The sequence below is a fragment of the Mycteria americana genome, unplaced genomic scaffold (genome assembly GCF_035582795.1).
Source record: "Mycteria americana isolate JAX WOST 10 ecotype Jacksonville Zoo and Gardens unplaced genomic scaffold, USCA_MyAme_1.0 Scaffold_54, whole genome shotgun sequence".
Classification (NCBI taxonomy): Eukaryota; Metazoa; Chordata; class Aves; order Ciconiiformes; family Ciconiidae; genus Mycteria; species Mycteria americana.
In genome coordinates, this window is record NW_027445640.1 from 943,437 (window position 1) to 965,102 (window position 21,666).

Here is a 21,666-nt window from a genome sequence, read left to right on the forward strand (position 1 = left end):
AACGTCAGGGGGCGCTGCCATTAATGGAGCATGTTTGCACTTCCCATGGGAAGCAGCCCCATTCTTCCCACCTTGTCCTGCCCTCCTGCGCAGTGTGGGCGCAGATGGCCGAGGTCCTTGGCTCCTGTTTCTGTTTAGGGAATTACGGCTGCGGCTTGGCACATCTGTCAATGGAGTGATTTGACCCTAACTTGAGGAGGGGCCTACATCAGCTCCTTTAAGGAGCCATGCCACGTGGTTAGACCAGACAGTGCTATAGCAATGTGTTTTACGTGAGAGCTGCTGGCACTTATATTTGAGTCTGCTCAACTGCTGAGTTACAGTCTTCCTCCTCTCTTCCAGGTGAGATTAAGAAAGTGTCAGTGAGCTACAAGAAGATCCACTCGGACGTCCCCTATTCTGAGGAAGTTGTGCAGAACTGTATGCAGGAGACCCTGAACTTTTTCTACTTCATCCTAAGAAACAGAGAAGACACGGACTTCATTTTAAAGGATGTTGGCACTCTTGCCATCCGGGGAACAGAAGTGACAATGGCATTTTGCGAAGACTTTTTACTAAGCCTCAACAAGTCTACATACATGGTAGAGAAGTTGCTCACTGTAAGTTTATTGTTTTTCCAGTGCTACTTAGAGTGGGTTTGACATCCCATCAAAGGACTGGGGAACTGAGCCCTGCTGGCCAGCTGTAACCTGCTGGGTCACTCGGGCTAGGCACGGTCTGTAGCAGTGGAAGCTTTCTGTAGTTTCTTTCTTTTATTTGCTGTGGTTTAAGGGTGCTGGGAAGGTACGCAGTACTACTTTTGCTGGGCAAGGGAAAGCCCTGGAAGGGCCTTGCCATAAATCGGAAAAAGGCCAAAGGAATGGCAGGGGTGATGATGTTCACCCCACACTCTGGACATGAGGCTGAGGCGCAGAGGCACCAAGGCCTTGCTGAGACCAGCCCCTTCGTGGCTGCTGGCACGCTATTGGTGTAGTTCTCCTGGCCTGAGGGAAGAGAAGGAGAACCCAGCGTGGCTTCCTCCACGCTGCAGAGGCATGCAGACTCTTTGGGAGTCTCTGGAAGGACTCGGGGGATAACGCCAGCTCGGAACCATTTGCTCTCGGTTCAGCAATAGTTAAAGCAAGCCACCTCACTGCAACCAGCAGCCAGGAACCCAGGCTTGTAATGGGCCTTCCCTTGTGTTTGCCTCCATTGACTTCTTCCCTGGTAAACAAGGAGTCTCCTGCCTGACGCCGCCAGCTCTCGTCCTTGCAAAAAGGCTGGCGACGTTCCTTGCCCTAGCAGATGATATGCTGTGCAGCTTGTTCAGGAGGGGCTGGGCTGAAGCACTTGGCCAGAAGTTTGCTGAGAGGCCGCTGATTCTTAGAGCTATGGAAAGGCCGTTGTGAGCATTGAGTTCCTTTCCCTGGAGTCACGTCAGATGTTTCTGTCCCTGTTGCAGAAGAAATGGGTCATATCGGACAAAGAAGTCAGTCTCTCTCCGAGCTGTTTTGGCCGTGTCTACCAGTTTCCACAGTGAGTATATTTGTTTCTGCAGCCCTTGTCTGACCAAGCGCAGACGTGCTCAGCTCGTCTTTGGTAGCGCTCCGTCAAATTACTGGTTTGCAGCTAATTTCATCCTTGCTTTTGCTTCGTCTGGAGTTACGCATCCTCCATTACTGATTGTGGTTTGCATTTTACCATTACTCCCATCAGAGGGAACTGGTTTGCTAGGCAGAGGAATTGAGGCAACCCCCCTAACGTTTCATCTGCTCGTTCTCTTTCCATTGGTAGCGACTGCCCAAACGTTTAACAGAAATAAGATCCTAATATTTCCGTTGTTTTGAATATACCATGGAAAGCTTCTCTTAGCGGCTTCTCTTCTCAAAGACCAGATGCACGCAAGTCCTCTGTCTGACGTTTCCGTGCCTCCTGTGACACTCACGTGACTCAAAGGCATATCTCCGAAACGCCGCCTTGGGTCAAGATGGCACAGGAGGGCTGAGGCAAAAAACCAAAACCTCTGCCTAGCGAGGGGCTGCTGAGCCGTTCCTGAGGCCAGCACTGCTCGGGGGTTCCCTTAATGGCCTAGGACGTGGGGTCGACTCTGTGGAGATACCTTGACATTCATCTGGCAAAGAAGCCCTTTTCTCAGAATGGTGCCTTCTTCCTATTCCCAGGTTTGAGATGAGGGCAGTGCCTCGAAGAGCTTCTCTCACAGACAAAGAGATACTTACAGAATTCGAGAGTGCTTTGAGCAGCATGGGAGTAAGAGGTAATGCTACTGACCGATTCCTGGCAGAGGTTTGTGCCTTTGCCTGTCTTCATTGCTGGTGGGTGTCTAAGGCCCAGGCTACAATAGGTGCCTGGGATGGTAGAGGCACCCTGTGTGCCTCTATTTACCCCTCCTGGTAAATCTCAAGGGACTCGTGTTGGAGCAAGATCCCAGGCGGGCTCAGCACCACCAACTGCAGCTGACGGTGCTGGAGTATGTTTTGCCCCTGCACTCCGTGCCCTGGAGTATACCTCTTCCATTTTCGGAGTCTGTCTGTGCAGGAGGGAGTAAATGTTTGGGGAATTCCATCGGCACTGTGAATCAGAAACTCTGCCTTGAGTTGTGGGAGACTGGGGGGTTGGCGTATCTCTTGGAATCACCGCGGCGTGATTCCCTGAGAAAAATCATGCGGAGAACAACTGTGCAAGGGTTGCTAAGCTGTGCCGAGACCTCGCTTCTCTTTTAAAGCTGGGAAGTCTAGCTCCTCGACCTTAATTCCTCAGAAACATCAGAGCTATAACGTGTTTGAGTTGAACGCGCCATGATAGCCTTTTTTTTTTTTTATACCGAACACGTATGCAACGCCAAGAAGTTGTTCCCCCAGAAGAGATTGTGAAGCACCAAGATCTGTCTCCCTCCAAAAGCCGCTGTGCAGAGGAAGGACTAGCCGCGGCACGAGGAAACTCACACCAAAGAGAACAGTGTGGCTATCGAGGGTTGAACAGGGTCAAGGGCTGGTGTCAGGAAGGGCTTAAGATCTCCCTCCAAGAAAACAGGTCTCGGAAGGAATCCCAGTGAGGCCTCAAACAGCTTCTAACATTGCGGAGCAGACCTGTGCCTCCTCCTGCCTGTTCTGAGAGGTTTTCTCCTTTCACACTTGCAGCGGCTGTTCATCGCACATTATGCCTTCTGCGAAGGGGCCTTTCTCCAAGCCACTTAGCCAGAGCTGCGATGGAGGAAGAAGCAGAGGGGAAAACGGAGGGAAAAGGGCCTCACGGCAGGTGAGACTCTGAAAGGACTCCATTAGAGTGGCCTTGTGCTCTAGTGCTCGTGCGGGATGTTTTATAGGCTCATACAATAATGGAGGTTGGAGGGGCTCTCGGGAGGTCCTGGTCCAGCCAGCTGCTCCGAGCAGAGTCAGCTATGAGCTGAGGTCGGACCAGGTTGCTCAGGACTTTATCCAGTCTTGTCTGCAAAGCCTTCAGGAACGGAGACTGCCCAAGCTCTCTGAGAAACCTCTCCTTTGGACCCAGTGTTCGTATTAACTCAGAAGGGCTGTCCACACACGTCACCACACAGTGGTGTGGTGGATGGGAGGTCCCACAGTATTTGGGACTGCTTTGCAGTGGTCAGTGTAATGGCCAGGAGGGGGATACCAGTATCTCCAGGTGCCTGTCATTGCACAGGATGCAAATCCTCTCTCTGTTCCATCGAGAGGGCCGCATCAGGCTGCGTGTCCCGCAGCCTTCCTTATGGAAAAAGCTCATCTCCTTGATTTCCCTGCTGGCACATCTGAGCGTTACAGCTCAGGGTTTCCCTGTCTCTCTGGGGAAGAGAGCTCGCTCTGCTGCCGAAGCACGTGAGCAGCGTGAGCACAGGATGGACTCTTCCTGCACTCACACCAACTCACCCCGGTGTGTATTTTCAGACTGTTGCCAAAACGTACAGGCACAGAAGGAAGGCAGCACAAAGAAACTCCTTTCGAGAGCCCTGAATTGCCATTGCCTACTTCTGAAGAACACAGGCAGCAGACAGGACAGGTACGTAATATGGATTGAGGCAATTGTTGTGTCACTTGGTTGCAGAAAATCAAGTTGGGCATATCTTAGGAGAAATCGGTACATAAAAAAGTACGCAGATACCGATTGTGAGTAGGTCTCTTACTGTGGCTCATTTTCCCATTCAGTTACCTATTTTGGGTATTGTTCCTCTCAGAAAAGGAACCGTAGCCCTTTTCAAAAAGTAGCTCTTTGATGGCGTAGTTCATTGGTCTGGTTCACGGGTGATTAGCCCAACAGAAGGGCTTTCTGGGTGCACCTGTAAGAACTGTCGACCGAAACTGGAAAAAAAGGGAGGATGAGAAAGAGAAGAGCAGTATTAAAAAAAAAAAAAAAAAAAAAAAAAAAAAAAAAAAGACAAGACAAATGAGGCTAACCGCTGCTATTGCATTTCTGGGTTCCTGTAGAAAGGACAGCTTGTATTTGGGCTGAACGGTAGAAGAAAACTGGAGGCATCCGTGGCCAAAGGGGAGGAGAAAGAAGAGAACAGAGAAGCAGGAAGGGTCACCTTGCCAAAACTGCCTCAACAGCAAGCTGGGACAGAAAGCGACAGGATGCGGAGGGCCCAGGTATGGGAGAATCAACAGAGCGGCCTTTTTCTGGTTGGGGTGGCACTGAGCTGGGAAGGTCTCCAACCCCAGCAGCGTTGCTCCCTCCAAAGAGCCGGGCAGGTGGCTGTGGTTTTCATTCTCGCCTGCTCGCTGCTGTGAGGGAGGAATTGCCGGTAGAGGCCAAGGGGCAAAGCGAGCAGCCAGGCAGGGTGAGGCCATCAACGGGCCTGCTCCATCCCTGGAAAGGAGGCCACCTCTGCCCAGGCGCCGGCTCTGGAGCTCGAGCAGGAGCTCTCCCAGTCACATGGCTCGAGCCAGCTCCAGCCGGCAGTGTGGAGGGGGAGAGCTGTCTCTCCAAGTAGCACGGAGAGCACTCCGGCCGTTCTTCATAAGCAAAATGGCCGACATGTTATTTCAGCAGCTCCTTGGTGGCAGGGAGCCAGCATTTTGTGAAGTGGCAGGGCCCACCTGTTTTCGTGCTGCTCTATGGTTTGCTGATGGCCCTGCGTCCACCCCACCCCACCCCTCCTGGTTCAGCCAGAAGCACGTCAGAAACGGAGGCCCCTGCCCACTACACGCACGGAGGCCGCCACTTCTGACCACATCCTGCCATGCCTGTTTCCATACTGTTCTGTGGTGGATGGGCTTGCTGCCGTTTTTGGAAACCAGCTCTCGATTCTGCAAGAAGGACGTCGCGTTGTCGCGTAAAGTCACGTCCCATGCGTGAGCAGCGAGGATGTGATCGAGGGTTTGACTAACGTCAAGCCAGAAGTAGTCTTGGAGCGTGGTTTCCAATGACACGGTTGGAGAAATAGGTATCCAACTTTTGCCTTAAACTGAAAGCCAGCAGGTGTGGGCCATCCGAATCCAGACGTCACATTGTTTTTGCTCCACCTGTGGCAAGACCAGCTTCTCCCTTTTTGAAACCAACTCGGGCCACAGATTTCTGCCATTTGTCTGTCTTGCAGCTGCCCCAGGAGGAAGAAGACGGCCTCAGCTCCCCAGAGATCACCTCCGATACAGAAGAGGGCCTACAAATGGCGGAGGCTTGGATTCAGGCGAGGAGGCAGTTTCGAACTGAGCTGGAAAGCTTAGGGGACATTGAAAAATGGCTGGCTCAAAAATCTTCCCTCAGCAATCAAGAAAAAAGATGCTGGCAAAGAATAAAGGCACACAGAGCAGACAGGAGGGCTGCTGTCAAATCAGCCGTGACCGACAGCCTGGACGTAAGTACGGAAGTGCATGGGAAATAGCGTCTGCTGTGAAATCAGTAGACTGGCGCTGCTTTACCCCAGCTGATGCCACATTGGCGGGCATGGTGATGCTGGATAACGGTGATCTCAGGGTATTTTTCTAATCCTTTTCAGCGCTCACCACCAAAGAGCAGCCAGCCCCGGAAGAAGGGTACCATTCCCCTTATTTGTGCACCATACCCCCAGGCTCTTGTCACGCTGCATAACCTCCTGCACAAACAGAAGCTGAGGATGGTGGATGTATTCAGGAAGGCTGGTATGGACGGGAGGAAGATCAAGAGAGCAGACTTCGTCAGAGTCATCAAGGAGGTACGTAGCGAACAGAAAAATAATGAAGAGCTGCAGCTCTGCCCTATTTTCCTGCGTGCCAACCCAGAGCAAATGGAAGCGCTTCAGCAAGGGGCGGTTTTGCTTGCCTTGCTCTCAGAGAACGGCTCCCACAACCTGTGACAAGCTGAAGGGCAAAGGGAAGGGAAAGCTGCAAAGATGCACCTAGAGCGAGTCCCAGGAGGGAGTGCAGAAACCCACTGCCTCACAGACTTGGAAGACAGTCACTGCTCAGTAACGTGGCTGTCGGGATCCTGCTGTAGACCCTGAACTGGCATCGAATTTCCCCGTGTTGATACTTGGTCTTTCCCCCACCAGGCTCCTACATCTCCCCAACACTGCACTGCCTCTCAGTACGTGTTTGCACAGCACGGCTCACACTGGGCCTCGCTTTCCACAGGCCGCAGCGTTACAGAGCTGCGAAGAGCACGTTCAGGTTTATTAGGGCTTAGCAGTTCAGACGTTAGCTGATATTCTAGTCCGAGCCAAAATATCATCCTGAAACCCAGAGGGCTGGGAAGTTTGGCACAGTAAAAGCCGAGAGCTCTGCGGGGGCCAGCAGAAGACTGGTCAAGTTGTGAATGCTTGATAAACCCAAGGAAACCTCAGCAGGTTTTGCAGGGGAGCACGCTTCCCTGCAAAAGCATCTCGAACAACAGCAAAGCTCACCCCTCCCACTCTGGGGCAAGCCTTGATCTTTTGGTGATCCCCCTGTCATTCTCTGTTTTGGTTGCCAGACCAAAGTTCCCATCAGCAACAAGGATCTGGAGGACGTGGTCATCTTCTTGACTTCCTCAAAACCGGGGAATTTTATAAGCCCCGAAGATCTGGTTGAATGTCAAAAGCAGTGGCTGGAAATGAAGAAAGGACAATCCCAAGAGACCAAAACAGGTGAGAGGAGAGCACTGGGTTGGGAAAGCGCCTCTATCCAGACAGGAAATGCCAAAGGGGGTCCAGAATATGGCTTCTTGAGACCATTGTCCTAGAGCAGAGTGGCCAGAAGAAGACTTCTAGGGAAAAGCTGAAGGATCCGGGGCATGTGCAGCACCGTCGCCAGCCCAGTTGCTGGAGACAGGTTATCCAGTCTTTCAGGTTGCGATCAAAGTCTGAACCCTGCAGCTTAACATCCTGTACTGGACTTTGCTTGTTAGCATTCATCATCCAGCCCATCCAAAGCAGGCCCTTTCTCCAGCTGTTGGTGGCAGCTTGGAAAACACCGATCCAGAACAGCTTATTCTTTAGGAAGCTCTGTTGGGAGTTCCAATCAGCACATCATGCCAAACCCCTTTGTCTTAAACATGGATTGGATGTTCCTTTCTGCTCTGCTCTAACGTGGCTTCTCTGGGCTTTTTGTTTGGTTGTTTTTTTAACCTGTCCTAGGTGTAGAAGCTCAGTTCCAGAAAGCCACCTGCAAAACTGCCACTTATCCACCTTCTGCTGGAGACACAGCCAGACAGATGAAGCCTCATGCTCCTACCAAGCCCGAAAGAAAGTTAATACACTTGGAAGTTCCGCCAGTCAACACCGAGCCAGAATGACAACATCTGAGCTGTGATGAAATGGAAGAGACTGGAAAGCTCTTAAGAGAGAGGAGGCGGTGGGAGAAGGTACTGTGTATGTGGCAGGAGAACAAGCGCACCTGCGTGCCTTGACGAACGTGGTTTAGAGACCAGTGCAGCAGTAAAGGAAAGGGCAAGGGGTTATTGTGCGTGTTAGCTTCTGTAGTCCCTTGACCACATGGTGCCTCGCAGCTGAGGCGCTACAAGCCATCTCAAACACTTTGTTCTGCTTCTGAACATGCTGGTGAGAGAAACACTTTTTCTCGGTAACTGGCAAGAAGAAGAAGAAGGAGGAGGCGGAGGAGAAGTTGAAGCAGTTTCTGGGTCTGGGGAGGGAGTCGTCTGCTGATCATCTAGTCGGCCTATCCACCAGACTGTGATTTCTCCCTTAAGGTGCTGATGAGCACTTTGTCCTGTTCAGTTGTGAGGCACAGTGCAAGACAGTCCCATGGAAGTGAAGCAGTGACTCACTCATTCACTCAGTCCCAAAGGTCGTCTTTGGAGCATCTTGGGTTGGATGAACTCTGGCAGAATCCAGGGCTACCTCCTCTTGCCAATGTGCTGCCCTACAGTCACGGGCTATGGGGAGAGACTTTCTTCGTCTGAGGCACCTGTGCCCGGTGTGCTGCTCTTCTGCTAAGCCCTCCAGGGAGTATCTGTCTGAGGACCCAGCTCTGGATAGGAACTGCACTCCCAGAGGCGTGCCTGTCCCTGCGATCCCACTGCGGGGTGCCGACTCCCGTTTGCACACACTTTTGAGATGAATCCCTGCCTGTAGCTTCTCTGAAGGGAATACAGCGACTCCAAGGCCTCACTGAATGCTAACTGGCACCTGCCCTTTACTTGCAGAACAAAGACAGCCCGATAGAATGGAAAGAAAAGTGCCGGATGGTGAGATCTGGGGATGGCCCCGTTGACGAGCACTGCCTGCCCTCAACTGTAGAGGCTGACTTGGGAGAACTGGTTGACCGATACCGCAGGAATGCCGTCAGGAGCTATCTGAAGAGCTCCAGGCTGTGCAAAGAGCGCGACGTTCACATCACCGACCCAGCGCTGCAGAAAGGTAAAGCAAAGACCAAGGGCCTGATGTGAATGCGCTACATCTGACAAGTTCATGTCTCTTCCCGAGCCCAGAAGCGGGACTAACGTCAGGGGGCGCTGCCATTAATGGAGCATGTTTGCACTTCCCATGGGAAGCAGCCCCATTCTTCCCACCTTGTCCTGCCCTCCTGCGCAGTGTGGGCGCAGATGGCCGAGGTCCTTGGCTCCTGTTTCTGTTTAGGGAATTACGGCTGCGGCTTGGCACATCTGTCAATGGAGTGATTTGACCCTAACTTGAGGAGGGGCCTACATCAGCTCCTTTAAGGAGCCATGCCACGTGGTTAGACCAGACAGTGCTATAGCAATGTGTTTTACGTGAGAGCTGCTGGCACTTATATTTGAGTCTGCTCAACTGCTGAGTTACAGTCTTCCTCCTCTCTTCCAGGTGAGATTAAGAAAGTGTCAGTGAGCTACAAGAAGATCCACTCGGACGTCCCCTATTCTGAGGAAGTTGTGCAGAACTGTATGCAGGAGACCCTGAACTTTTTCTACTTCATCCTAAGAAACAGAGAAGACACGGACTTCATTTTAAAGGATGTTGGCACTCTTGCCATCCGGGGAACAGAAGTGACAATGGCATTTTGCGAAGACTTTTTACTAAGCCTCAACAAGTCTACATACATGGTAGAGAAGTTGCTCACTGTAAGTTTATTGTTTTTCCAGTGCTACTTAGAGTGGGTTTGACATCCCATCAAAGGACTGGGGAACTGAGCCCTGCTGGCCAGCTGTAACCTGCTGGGTCACTCGGGCTAGGCACGGTCTGTAGCAGTGGAAGCTTTCTGTAGTTTCTTTCTTTTATTTGCTGTGGTTTAAGGGTGCTGGGAAGGTACGCAGTACTACTTTTGCTGGGCAAGGGAAAGCCCTGGAAGGGCCTTGCCATAAATCGGAAAAAGGCCAAAGGAATGGCAGGGGTGATGATGTTCACCCCACACTCTGGACATGAGGCTGAGGCGCAGAGGCACCAAGGCCTTGCTGAGACCAGCCCCTTCGTGGCTGCTGGCACGCTATTGGTGTAGTTCTCCTGGCCTGAGGGAAGAGAAGGAGAACCCAGCGTGGCTTCCTCCACGCTGCAGAGGCATGCAGACTCTTTGGGAGTCTTTGGAAGGACTCGGGGGATAACGCCAGCTCGGAACCATTTGCTCTCGGTTCAGCAATAGTTAAAGCAAGCCACCTCACTGCAACCAGCAGCCAGGAACCCAGGCTTGTAATGGGCCTTCCCTTGTGTTTGCCTCCATTGACTTCTTCCCTGGTAAACAAGGAGTCTCCTGCCTGACGCCGCCAGCTCTCGTCCTTGCAAAAAGGCTGGCGACGTTCCTTGCCCTAGCAGATGATATGCTGTGCAGCTTGTTCAGGAGGGGCTGGGCTGAAGCACTTGGCCAGAAGTTTGCTGAGAGGCCGCTGATTCTTAGAGCTATGGAAAGGCCGTTGTGAGCATTGAGTTCCTTTCCCTGGAGTCACGTCAGATGTTTCTGTCCCTGTTGCAGAAGAAATGGGTCATATCGGACAAAGAAGTCAGTCTCTCTCCGAGCTGTTTTGGCCGTGTCTACCAGTTTCCACAGTGAGTATATTTGTTTCTGCAGCCCTTGTCTGACCAAGCGCAGACGTGCTCAGCTCGTCTTTGGTAGCGCTCCGTCAAATTACTGGTTTGCAGCTAATTTCATCCTTGCTTTTGCTTCGTCTGGAGTTACGCATCCTCCATTACTGATTGTGGTTTGCATTTTACCATTACTCCCATCAGAGGGAACTGGTTTGCTAGGCAGAGGAATTGAGGCAACCCCCCTAACGTTTCATCTGCTCGTTCTCTTTCCATTGGTAGCGACTGCCCAAACGTTTAACAGAAATAAGATCCTAATATTTCCGTTGTTTTGAATATACCATGGAAAGCTTCTCTTAGCGGCTTCTCTTCTCAAAGACCAGATGCACGCAAGTCCTCTGTCTGACGTTTCCGTGCCTCCTGTGACACTCACGTGACTCAAAGGCATATCTCCGAAACGCCGCCTTGGGTCAAGATGGCACAGGAGGGCTGAGGCAAAAAACCAAAACCTCTGCCTAGCGAGGGGCTGCTGAGCCGTTCCTGAGGCCAGCACTGCTCGGGGGTTCCCTTAATGGCCTAGGACGTGGGGTCGACTCTGTGGAGATACCTTGACATTCATCTGGCAAAGAAGCCCTTTTCTCAGAATGGTGCCTTCTTCCTATTCCCAGGTTTGAGATGAGGGCAGTGCCTCGAAGAGCTTCTCTCACAGACAAAGAGATACTTACAGAATTCGAGAGTGCTTTGAGCAGCATGGGAGTAAGAGGTAATGCTACTGACCGATTCCTGGCAGAGGTTTGTGCCTTTGCCTGTCTTCATTGCTGGTGGGTGTCTAAGGCCCAGGCTACAATAGGTGCCTGGGATGGTAGAGGCACCCTGTGTGCCTCTATTTACCCCTCCTGGTAAATCTCAAGGGACTCGTGTTGGAGCAAGATCCCAGGCGGGCTCAGCACCACCAACTGCAGCTGACGGTGCTGGAGTATGTTTTGCCCCTGCACTCCGTGCCCTGGAGTATACCTCTTCCATTTTCGGAGTCTGTCTGTGCAGGAGGGAGTAAATGTTTGGGGAATTCCATCGGCACTGTGAATCAGAAACTCTGCCTTGAGTTGTGGGAGACTGGGGGGTTGGCGTATCTCTTGGAATCACCGCGGCGTGATTCCCTGAGAAAAATCATGCGGAGAACAACTGTGCAAGGGTTGCTAAGCTGTGCCGAGACCTCGCTTCTCTTTTAAAGCTGGGAAGTCTAGCTCCTCGACCTTAATTCCTCAGAAACATCAGAGCTATAACGTGTTTGAGTTGAACGCGCCATGATAGCCTTTTTTTTTTTTTATACCGAACACGTATGCAACGCCAAGAAGTTGTTCCCCCAGAAGAGATTGTGAAGCACCAAGATCTGTCTCCCTCCAAAAGCCGCTGTGCAGAGGAAGGACTAGCCGCGGCACGAGGAAACTCACACCAAAGAGAACAATGTGGCTATCGAGGGTTGAACAGGGTCAAGGGCTGGTGTCAGGAAGGGCTTAAGATCTCCCTCCAAGAAAACAGGTCTCGGAAGGAATCCCAGTGAGGCCTCAAACAGCTTCTAACATTGCGGAGCAGACCTGTGCCTCCTCCTGCCTGTTCTGAGAGGTTTTCTCCTTTCACACTTGCAGCGGCTGTTCATCGCACATTATGCCTTCTGCGAAGGGGCCTTTCTCCAAGCCACTTAGCCAGAGCTGCGATGGAGGAAGAAGCAGAGGGGAAAACGGAGGGAAAAGGGCCTCACGGCAGGTGAGACTCTGAAAGGACTCCATTAGAGTGGCCTTGTGCTCTAGTGCTCGTGCGGGATGTTTTATAGGCTCATACAATAATGGAGGTTGGAGGGGCTCTCGGGAGGTCCTGGTCCAGCCAGCTGCTCCGAGCAGAGTCAGCTATGAGCTGAGGTCGGACCAGGTTGCTCAGGACTTTATCCAGTCTTGTCTGCAAAGCCTTCAGGAACGGAGACTGCCCAAGCTCTCTGAGAAACCTCTCCTTTGGACCCAGTGTTCGTATTAACTCAGAAGGGCTGTCCACACACGTCACCACACAGTGGTGTGGTGGATGGGAGGTCCCACAGTATTTGGGACTGCTTTGCAGTGGTCAGTGTAATGGCCAGGAGGGGGATACCAGTATCTCCAGGTGCCTGTCATTGCACAGGATGCAAATCCTCTCTCTGTTCCATCGAGAGGGCCGCATCAGGCTGCGTGTCCCGCAGCCTTCCTTATGGAAAAAGCTCATCTCCTTGATTTCCCTGCTGGCACATCTGAGCGTTACAGCTCAGGGTTTCCCTGTCTCTCTGGGGAAGAGAGCTCGCTCTGCTGCCGAAGCACGTGAGCAGCGTGAGCACAGGATGGACTCTTCCTGCACTCACACCAACTCACCCCGGTGTGTATTTTCAGACTGTTGCCAAAACGTACAGGCACAGAAGGAAGGCAGCACAAAGAAACTCCTTTCGAGAGCCCTGAATTGCCATTGCCTACTTCTGAAGAACACAGGCAGCAGACAGGACAGGTACGTAATATGGATTGAGGCAATTGTTGTGTCACTTGGTTGCAGAAAATCAAGTTGGGCATATCTTAGGAGAAATCGGTACATAAAAAAGTACGCAGATACCGATTGTGAGTAGGTCTCTTACTGTGGCTCATTTTCCCATTCAGTTACCTATTTTGGGTATTGTTCCTCTCAGAAAAGGAACCGTAGCCCTTTTCAAAAAGTAGCTCTTTGATGGCGTAGTTCATTGGTCTGGTTCACGGGTGATTAGCCCAACAGAAGGGCTTTCTGGGTGCACCTGTAAGAACTGTCGACCGAAACTGGAAAAAAAGGGAGGATGAGAAAGAGAAGAGCAGTATTAAAAAAAAAAAAAAAAAAAAAAAAAAAAAAAAAGACAAGACAAATGAGGCTAACCGCTGCTATTGCATTTCTGGGTTCCTGTAGAAAGGACAGCTTGTATTTGGGCTGAACGGTAGAAGAAAACTGGAGGCATCCGTGGCCAAAGGGGAGGAGAAAGAAGAGAACAGAGAAGCAGGAAGGGTCACCTTGCCAAAACTGCCTCAACAGCAAGCTGGGACAGAAAGCGACAGGATGCGGAGGGCCCAGGTATGGGAGAATCAACAGAGCGGCCTTTTTCTGGTTGGGGTGGCACTGAGCTGGGAAGGTCTCCAACCCCAGCAGCGTTGCTCCCTCCAAAGAGCCGGGCAGGTGGCTGTGGTTTTCATTCTCGCCTGCTCGCTGCTGTGAGGGAGGAATTGCCGGTAGAGGCCAAGGGGCAAAGCGAGCAGCCAGGCAGGGTGAGGCCATCAACGGGCCTGCTCCATCCCTGGAAAGGAGGCCACCTCTGCCCAGGCGCCGGCTCTGGAGCTCGAGCAGGAGCTCTCCCAGTCACATGGCTCGAGCCAGCTCCAGCCGGCAGTGTGGAGGGGGAGAGCTGTCTCTCCAAGTAGCACGGAGAGCACTCCGGCCGTTCTTCATAAGCAAAATGGCCGACATGTTATTTCAGCAGCTCCTTGGTGGCAGGGAGCCAGCATTTTGTGAAGTGGCAGGGCCCACCTGTTTTCGTGCTGCTCTATGGTTTGCTGATGGCCCTGCGTCCACCCCACCCCACCCCTCCTGGTTCAGCCAGAAGCACGTCAGAAACGGAGGCCCCTGCCCACTACACGCACGGAGGCCGCCACTTCTGACCACATCCTGCCATGCCTGTTTCCATACTGTTCTGTGGTGGATGGGCTTGCTGCCGTTTTTGGAAACCAGCTCTCGATTCTGCAAGAAGGACGTCGCGTTGTCGCGTAAAGTCACGTCCCATGCGTGAGCAGCGAGGATGTGATCGAGGGTTTGACTAACGTCAAGCCAGAAGTAGTCTTGGAGCGTGGTTTCCAATGACACGGTTGGAGAAATAGGTATCCAACTTTTGCCTTAAACTGAAAGCCAGCAGGTGTGGGCCATCCGAATCCAGACGTCACATTGTTTTTGCTCCACCTGTGGCAAGACCAGCTTCTCCCTTTTTGAAACCAACTCGGGCCACAGATTTCTGCCATTTGTCTGTCTTGCAGCTGCCCCAGGAGGAAGAAGACGGCCTCAGCTCCCCAGAGATCACCTCCGATACAGAAGAGGGCCTACAAATGGCGGAGGCTTGGATTCAGGCGAGGAGGCAGTTTCGAACTGAGCTGGAAAGCTTAGGGGACATTGAAAAATGGCTGGCTCAAAAATCTTCCCTCAGCAATCAAGAAAAAAGATGCTGGCAAAGAATAAAGGCACACAGAGCAGACAGGAGGGCTGCTGTCAAATCAGCCGTGACCGACAGCCTGGACGTAAGTACGGAAGTGCATGGGAAATAGCGTCTGCTGTGAAATCAGTAGACTGGCGCTGCTTTACCCCAGCTGATGCCACATTGGCGGGCATGGTGATGCTGGATAACGGTGATCTCAGGGTATTTTTCTAATCCTTTTCAGCGCTCACCACCAAAGAGCAGCCAGCCCCGGAAGAAGGGTACCATTCCCCTTATTTGTGCACCATACCCCCAGGCTCTTGTCACGCTGCATAACCTCCTGCACAAACAGAAGCTGAGGATGGTGGATGTATTCAGGAAGGCTGGTATGGACGGGAGGAAGATCAAGAGAGCAGACTTCGTCAGAGTCATCAAGGAGGTACGTAGCGAACAGAAAAATAATGAAGAGCTGCAGCTCTGCCCTATTTTCCTGCGTGCCAACCCAGAGCAAATGGAAGCGCTTCAGCAAGGGGCGGTTTTGCTTGCCTTGCTCTCAGAGAACGGCTCCCACAACCTGTGACAAGCTGAAGGGCAAAGGGAAGGGAAAGCTGCAAAGATGCACCTAGAGCGAGTCCCAGGAGGGAGTGCAGAAACCCACTGCCTCACAGACTTGGAAGACAGTCACTGCTCAGTAACGTGGCTGTCGGGATCCTGCTGTAGACCCTGAACTGGCATCGAATTTCCCCGTGTTGATACTTGGTCTTTCCCCCACCAGGCTCCTACATCTCCCCAACACTGCACTGCCTCTCAGTACGTGTTTGCACAGCACGGCTCACACTGGGCCTCGCTTTCCACAGGCCGCAGCGTTACAGAGCTGCGAAGAGCACGTTCAGGTTTATTAGGGCTTAGCAGTTCAGACGTTAGCTGATATTCTAGTCCGAGCCAAAATATCATCCTGAAACCCAGAGGGCTGGGAAGTTTGGCACAGTAAAAGCCGAGAGCTCTGCGGGGGCCAGCAGAAGACTGGTCAAGTTGTGAATGCTTGATAAACCCAAGGAAACCTCAGCAGGTTTTGCAGGGGAGCACGCTTCCCTGCAAAAGCATCTCGAACAACAGCAAAGCTCACCCCTCCCACTCTGGGGCAAGCCTTGATCTTTTGGTGATCCCCCTGTCATTCTCTGTTTTGGTTGCCAGACCAAAGTTCCCATCAGCAACAAGGATCTGGAGGACGTGGTCATCTTCTTGACTTCCTCAAAACCGGGGAATTTTATAAGCCCCGAAGATCTGGTTGAATGTCAAAAGCAGTGGCTGGAAATGAAGAAAGGACAATCCCAAGAGACCAAAACAGGTGAGAGGAGAGCACTGGGTTGGGAAAGCGCCTCTATCCAGACAGGAAATGCCAAAGGGGGTCCAGAATATGGCTTCTTGAGACCATTGTCCTAGAGCAGAGTGGCCAGAAGAAGACTTCTAGGGAAAAGCTGAAGGATCCGGGGCATGTGCAGCACCGTCGCCAGCCCAGTTGCTGGAGACAGGTTATCCAGTCTTTCAGGTTGCGATCAAAGTCTGAACCCTGCAGCTTAACATCCTGTACTGGACTTTGCTTGTTAGCATTCATCATCCAGCCCATCCAAAGCAGGCCCTTTCTCCAGCTGTTGGTGGCAGCTTGGAAAACACCGATCCAGAACAGCTTATTCTTTAGGAAGCTCTGTTGGGAGTTCCAATCAGCACATCATGCCAAACCCCTTTGTCTTAAACATGGATTGGATGTTCCTTTCTGCTCTGCTCTAACGTGGCTTCTCTGGGCTTTTTGTTTGGTTGTTTTTTTAACCTGTCCTAGGTGTAGAAGCTCAGTTCCAGAAAGCCACCTGCAAAACTGCCACTTATCCACCTTCTGCTGGAGACACAGCCAGACAGATGAAGCCTCATGCTCCTACCAAGCCCGAAAGAAAGTTAATACACTTGGAAGTTCCGCCAGTCAACACCGAGCCAGAATGACAACATCTGAGCTGTGATGAAATGGAAGAGACTGGAAAGCTCTTAAGAGAGAGGAGGCGGTGGGAGAAGGTACTGTGTATGTGGCAGGAGAACAAGCGCACCTGCGTGCCTTGACGAACGTGGTTTAGAGACCAGTGCAGCAGTAAAGGAAAGGGCAAGGGGTTATTGTGCGTGTTAGCTTCTGTAGTCCCTTGACCACATGGTGCCTCGCAGCTGAGGCGCTACAAGCCATCTCAAACACTTTGTTCTGCTTCTGAACATGCTGGTGAGAGAAACACTTTTTCTCGGTAACTGGCAAGAAGAAGAAGAAGGAGGAGGCGGAGGAGAAGTTGAAGCAGTTTCTGGGTCTGGGGAGGGAGTCGTCTGCTGATCATCTAGTCGGCCTATCCACCAGACTGTGATTTCTCCCTTAAGGTGCTGATGAGCACTTTGTCCTGTTCAGTTGTGAGGCACAGTGCAAGACAGTCCCATGGAAGTGAAGCAGTGACTCACTCATTCACTCAGTCCCAAAGGTCGTCTTTGGAGCATCTTGGGTTGGATGAACTCTGGCAGAATCCAGGGCTACCTCCTCTTGCCAATGTGCTGCCCTACAGTCACGGGCTATGGGGAGAGACTTTCTTCGTCTGAGGCACCTGTGCCCGGTGTGCTGCTCTTCTGCTAAGCCCTCCAGGGAGTATCTGTCTGAGGACCCAGCTCTGGATAGGAACTGCACTCCCAGAGGCGTGCCTGTCCCTGCGATCCCACTGCGGGGTGCCGACTCCCGTTTGCACACACTTTTGAGATGAATCCCTGCCTGTAGCTTCTCTGAAGGGAATACAGCGACTCCAAGGCCTCACTGAATGCTAACTGGCACCTGCCCTTTACTTGCAGAACAAAGACAGCCCGATAGAATGGAAAGAAAAGTGCCGGATGGTGAGATCTGGGGATGGCCCCGTTGACGAGCACTGCCTGCCCTCAACTGTAGAGGCTGACTTGGGAGAACTGGTTGACCGATACCGCAGGAATGCCGTCAGGAGCTATCTGAAGAGCTCCAGGCTGTGCAAAGAGCGCGACGTTCACATCACCGACCCAGCGCTGCAGAAAGGTAAAGCAAAGACCAAGGGCCTGATGTGAATGCGCTACATCTGACAAGTTCATGTCTCTTCCCGAGCCCAGAAGCGGGACTAACGTCAGGGGGCGCTGCCATATTAATGGCAGCATGTTTGCAGCCCTCGGAGAACCGTGGCAGATGCTGCCAGTTAGGATCAGCAATATCATCAGCAGGGCCAGAGCAGGGCTGAGATGTCAAAGGGTGCTGCAGATCAGCCAGGGCCCCGTCCCGTTGCCCCTGGGATGGTAGTCAGGTTCAACCGAGAGTGCAGCTCACGAGGCAAGTTCGTGGCGATGGGGCAGGTCCAAAGTCAAGCCGGGAAGTCAGACCATAGTCAGGATCGGGGCGGGTCCATAGCCAGGAACAGACGTGGCTGTGGCTCAGCTGAAGGCTGCTACGCCTACAACATGTGAGCTGGAACGGGGCTCCTGATGCCAGGGTGAGGCATGACTGTTTTCTCTGTGCACTTTTTGGCAACAGCCCTGCTGCATCCAGGAGACAAGATCATCAAGGAGGGAGAAGACATAAGGAAGATCAGGCAGCCTGGAGGATACTACAGCGCAGGACGTGCTGATGCTCCATCGCCTGGGAGCACCTCCAGACCAGGAACTGCATCTGGAAGCCAGGCCAAGGAGGCGGAAAACAGGTTTGTTCAAAGAGGACTTAAGATCAGTCCCCTCCTGCTGCCCCCGCTGTGCATCACCCCTCTGTGCTCAGTCCCCACGGTGTCAGAGGCAGTACCAAGGTACCGGAGTGAACCATTAGGATGCTGCAAGGGAGCAGCGAGCGAGAGCGAAGAGGCGGATCCTCTTCTCAGCTACACGGCCACTCCTGTGTTTTACCTAAGTCATTGCGTTGCAGTGGTGCCGGTGAACAGTTTGTGGTGCCTGGCAGGTGCCTCGCAGACTAGTTGGCACTAGCTCTGTGCCCTGAACTACAGAGGTGACAAAACTTCTCCTCAGACCGACCCAACGGCTTGTCTGAAATCCCCTCAGAGAATGTTTATTCTTGTGGAAGAAAGACAGTCCTGAAGAGCCGAGCTTTGGAGAAGCTTTTGGAGAGAAAAATACATTGCAAAGCAGAGCACAATCTTCTTCGTTTATCTCACTTAAAGTGTTTAGATGCTACAGTGATGGGCAACATACCAGCTCTTCAGATAGCTTCACAAGCTGGCACTTCCAGTGTCACTCATGTCTAATAAGGACCGACACGGTCTGCACAGGTGTGGCAGAGCTTCCTGGGGCCGGGAAGCCCAGATAGCTGGTTCTTGTCGGGCTCACTTTTGCCCTTACTAAGAGAAGCAGTGAAACTGCCCACAGTTTTATTTCTGTAAAGCATCCTATTCTCTCTTATTTTATTTTTTTTCTTCCCCTTCCCCCCCCCCCCCCCTTTTTTCACAGGCATCTTCAGAGGAATAAGCTGCAAAAGTCAAGCGACAATAACTTCTGGCCAGGTCATCTCCTGGACAAGCTATGCCTTTACTTTCCTGAAAAGCAGCATGACAGGGCACACGCCTTGTTCAGCTATGTTCATCCAACCAGGCCCGCCTACCATGGCATCTAAAGCCCTGACTGCGGCTAGCTCTTCAGCGAGCCAGGACACTTGGCCTCTGGAGGCACTGCCTTCAAGAAGACCCATTCCACCTGAAGCTCTTCTCCAAGCAGCAGGAGATGTGTGCACAGCTTTGTGACCCCTCAGTCAGCTCGTGGGATTGGGGCCCTGCTTCTGGATAAAAGAAATGTACTAAATAAAGAGCGTATACTGAAGATGAAGGTGTGGGAGGGGAACATGGCTTGTGAGAGGTCTCCTTCCTGGGGGAGCCCTTCAAACACCTTCCCTTCCCCAAGGAAATGTTTCTGTCCTGCTTTTTCAACAAAAAGCCTCAGCATTTTGTGACAGCTAACGACCACCACGCTTCCCAAGCCCAAGAGCTGCAGCTGAATTGTGTTTGTGGGCAGCAGGTGGTGGACAGGCAACCTGCTCAACATCCAGCCACCAGGATCCAACCCTTCCCTGATGGCACTTGGCGCTGCCAGGTCCCAAGGTCTGACCCTGTCTGGTGGCAGGGGGACGCTGGGGTCTCTGTGTAGCAGCCATCTGCAAAACACATGTGGCAGGGCTCAGGTGGTCACCAAGTCACTGAGCCTGTAGTTCAGTCCTAGGAGAGAAGATCAGACTGGTGGAACCTGGAGAAGGGGGATTGCAGGAACCCCAGTTACGATTGCAAAGAACAAAGCAATCTTTAGTTAATGCAGATAAATGACCCTTCCGCAGGAGCCTGTCACAGTACTTGGTGCCACAATGGCCCCCTTCCCTTGTGACACCTGAAGAGTCATTACTGGTCCAGCATTCATCAGTCTCCTCATGGGGCAGGGCCAGTTCCTGCTGCCACCCTTGACATGGCAAGTCCCCACCTGACTTCTTCCCGCTTTTTCCTTCAGGAATAAGATAATTTGGAGGGGAACATGGCTTGTGAGAGGTTTCCCTCCTGGAGAAGCCCTTGAAACACCTTCCTTTTCCCAAGGAAATGTTTCTGTCCTGCTCTTTGAACAAGAATTCACCATGCCATGGGCAAGCAAACTGTGGCATAGTTGCCAGGGACAGCAAGTGGGCAAATCTTAGTGTCAAACAGACACCACATGGAGGATTTTCAGACTGATCTGAAACTGATCTTTAATTCTTTGAAGAAAGTCTACCAATCCATCCATGCTGCACAGAGATAAAGTGATACCTCTGTCATGGTCACAATACTCTGTACTGAACTAGAAGGAGGAAAATGGGATGTCCTTTATGACAGGAAATCAGAGTTCTACTCGCAAAGAAAGATCCCAAAGACCCTCCAAGTGCCACCCAATACCCTCCAAAAGCCTCTCAGTACAGCCCAGAAAGTCGAAAACAGATCTGCTCCTGCTGACTTATGGTGACCCTTTCTGAGGAAGTGAGGCTGAACAGAGAAAGGGAAAGACCAGGCACCTGCGCAGACCCTCCAGCACCCCCTCTTCCCCACACCATCTGGACACCTGCCTACGGGCAGGCCTGGGGCGTCCTGGGGGACCAGGAGCAGAATTTAGGGGGGGACTTCAACGGCCACTGGGCTCAACATGGCGGGCGCTTCCGCCGCCGCGGCTTAGAGGTGCCAGCACGGCAGACGGCAGCCCGCATGCGCCAGAGCGCGGCGCGGGGGGTGACTCGCGGCAGGGCGGCAGGGGGCAGTGGGCATGCGTCAACCGCCCGGCGGCTGTACCGGTGTGTAAACAGCTGACGGGGGGCAGCATGTGGGAGACCGTGGTGCGCATGCGTCAGCAGCCTGGCTGCAGTACCAGTGGGCAGCCCGCTAGGGACAACAGTGCGCATGCGTGAGGTTCCTGCCTGCAGTGCCCAGGGCGCGCGTGCTCGACTGCAGCCGCCGTCTTCCGTGATGTCATCGGCGGCAGCCCCGCGGTGCGGGCGCTCCCCGGCCTGTCCCGCCCCTCCCCCCCCCCCGCCCTTTGCCGCGGTGCTGCGCGGTCGGCGGGCGGTTTCCCGCGGTCAGCCACAGAGCGGGCCGTCCGCTGGGAGAGCGGGGGCAAGGGCCGCGCCTCGGCCCGGCCCGGTCTTCCTCGCCTGTCCGGTGTCGGTTCCCGGCACTCCCCGCGCCTGAGGGGACGCCGCCCGCGGGCCGCGCCGTCTCTGTGGCAACGCCCGGAAGGGGCGTTTCGAGGCGGCCTCGAGGCCGGAAATGACGCTGGGGCTGGCGCGGAGGTGGTGGAGCCGGGCCGGAGCCATGTCAGCGGGTGGTGGAGGGCAGCGCGACGCTGGGGCGGCTGGCGGGTGAGGCAGGGCCGCGGGCGCGGCGGGTCCTCGGGCGCCCCTGGAGAAGGGCCTCGGTGCGGCGGTTCCGAGGCGCGGCAGGTCCTGGAGCTCCCGCAGGGCAGCGGGCGGGAGGCGGCCGGGACTGAGGCCTCTGTCTTTTCCAGGCGCCGCAGTAAGTGGGACCAGCCTGGCCCGTCCCCTGCCTTCCTTCGCCCTGGC

At 53.2% G+C, this 21,666-nt stretch overlaps 1 protein-coding gene across 1 annotated transcript; it reads left to right on the forward strand.

Moving 5' to 3' along the window:
- The first annotated feature begins 7,960 nt into the window (after positions 1-7,960).
- On the forward strand, positions 7,961-19,218 carry LOC142404023 (uncharacterized). The gene is made up of 16 exons (XM_075490426.1): positions 7,961-7,966; positions 8,572-8,785; positions 9,209-9,465; positions 10,308-10,381; positions 11,026-11,120; positions 11,725-11,914; positions 12,038-12,121; positions 12,769-12,880; positions 13,304-13,465; positions 14,416-14,685; positions 14,830-15,009; positions 15,765-15,918; positions 16,408-16,535; positions 17,436-17,649; positions 18,136-18,400; positions 19,056-19,218. The coding sequence occupies exons 1-16, from the start codon at positions 7,961-7,963 to the stop codon at positions 19,216-19,218; spliced, it is 2,568 nt and encodes an 855-aa protein (XP_075346541.1).
- The last annotated feature ends 2,448 nt before the right edge of the window (positions 19,219-21,666 follow it).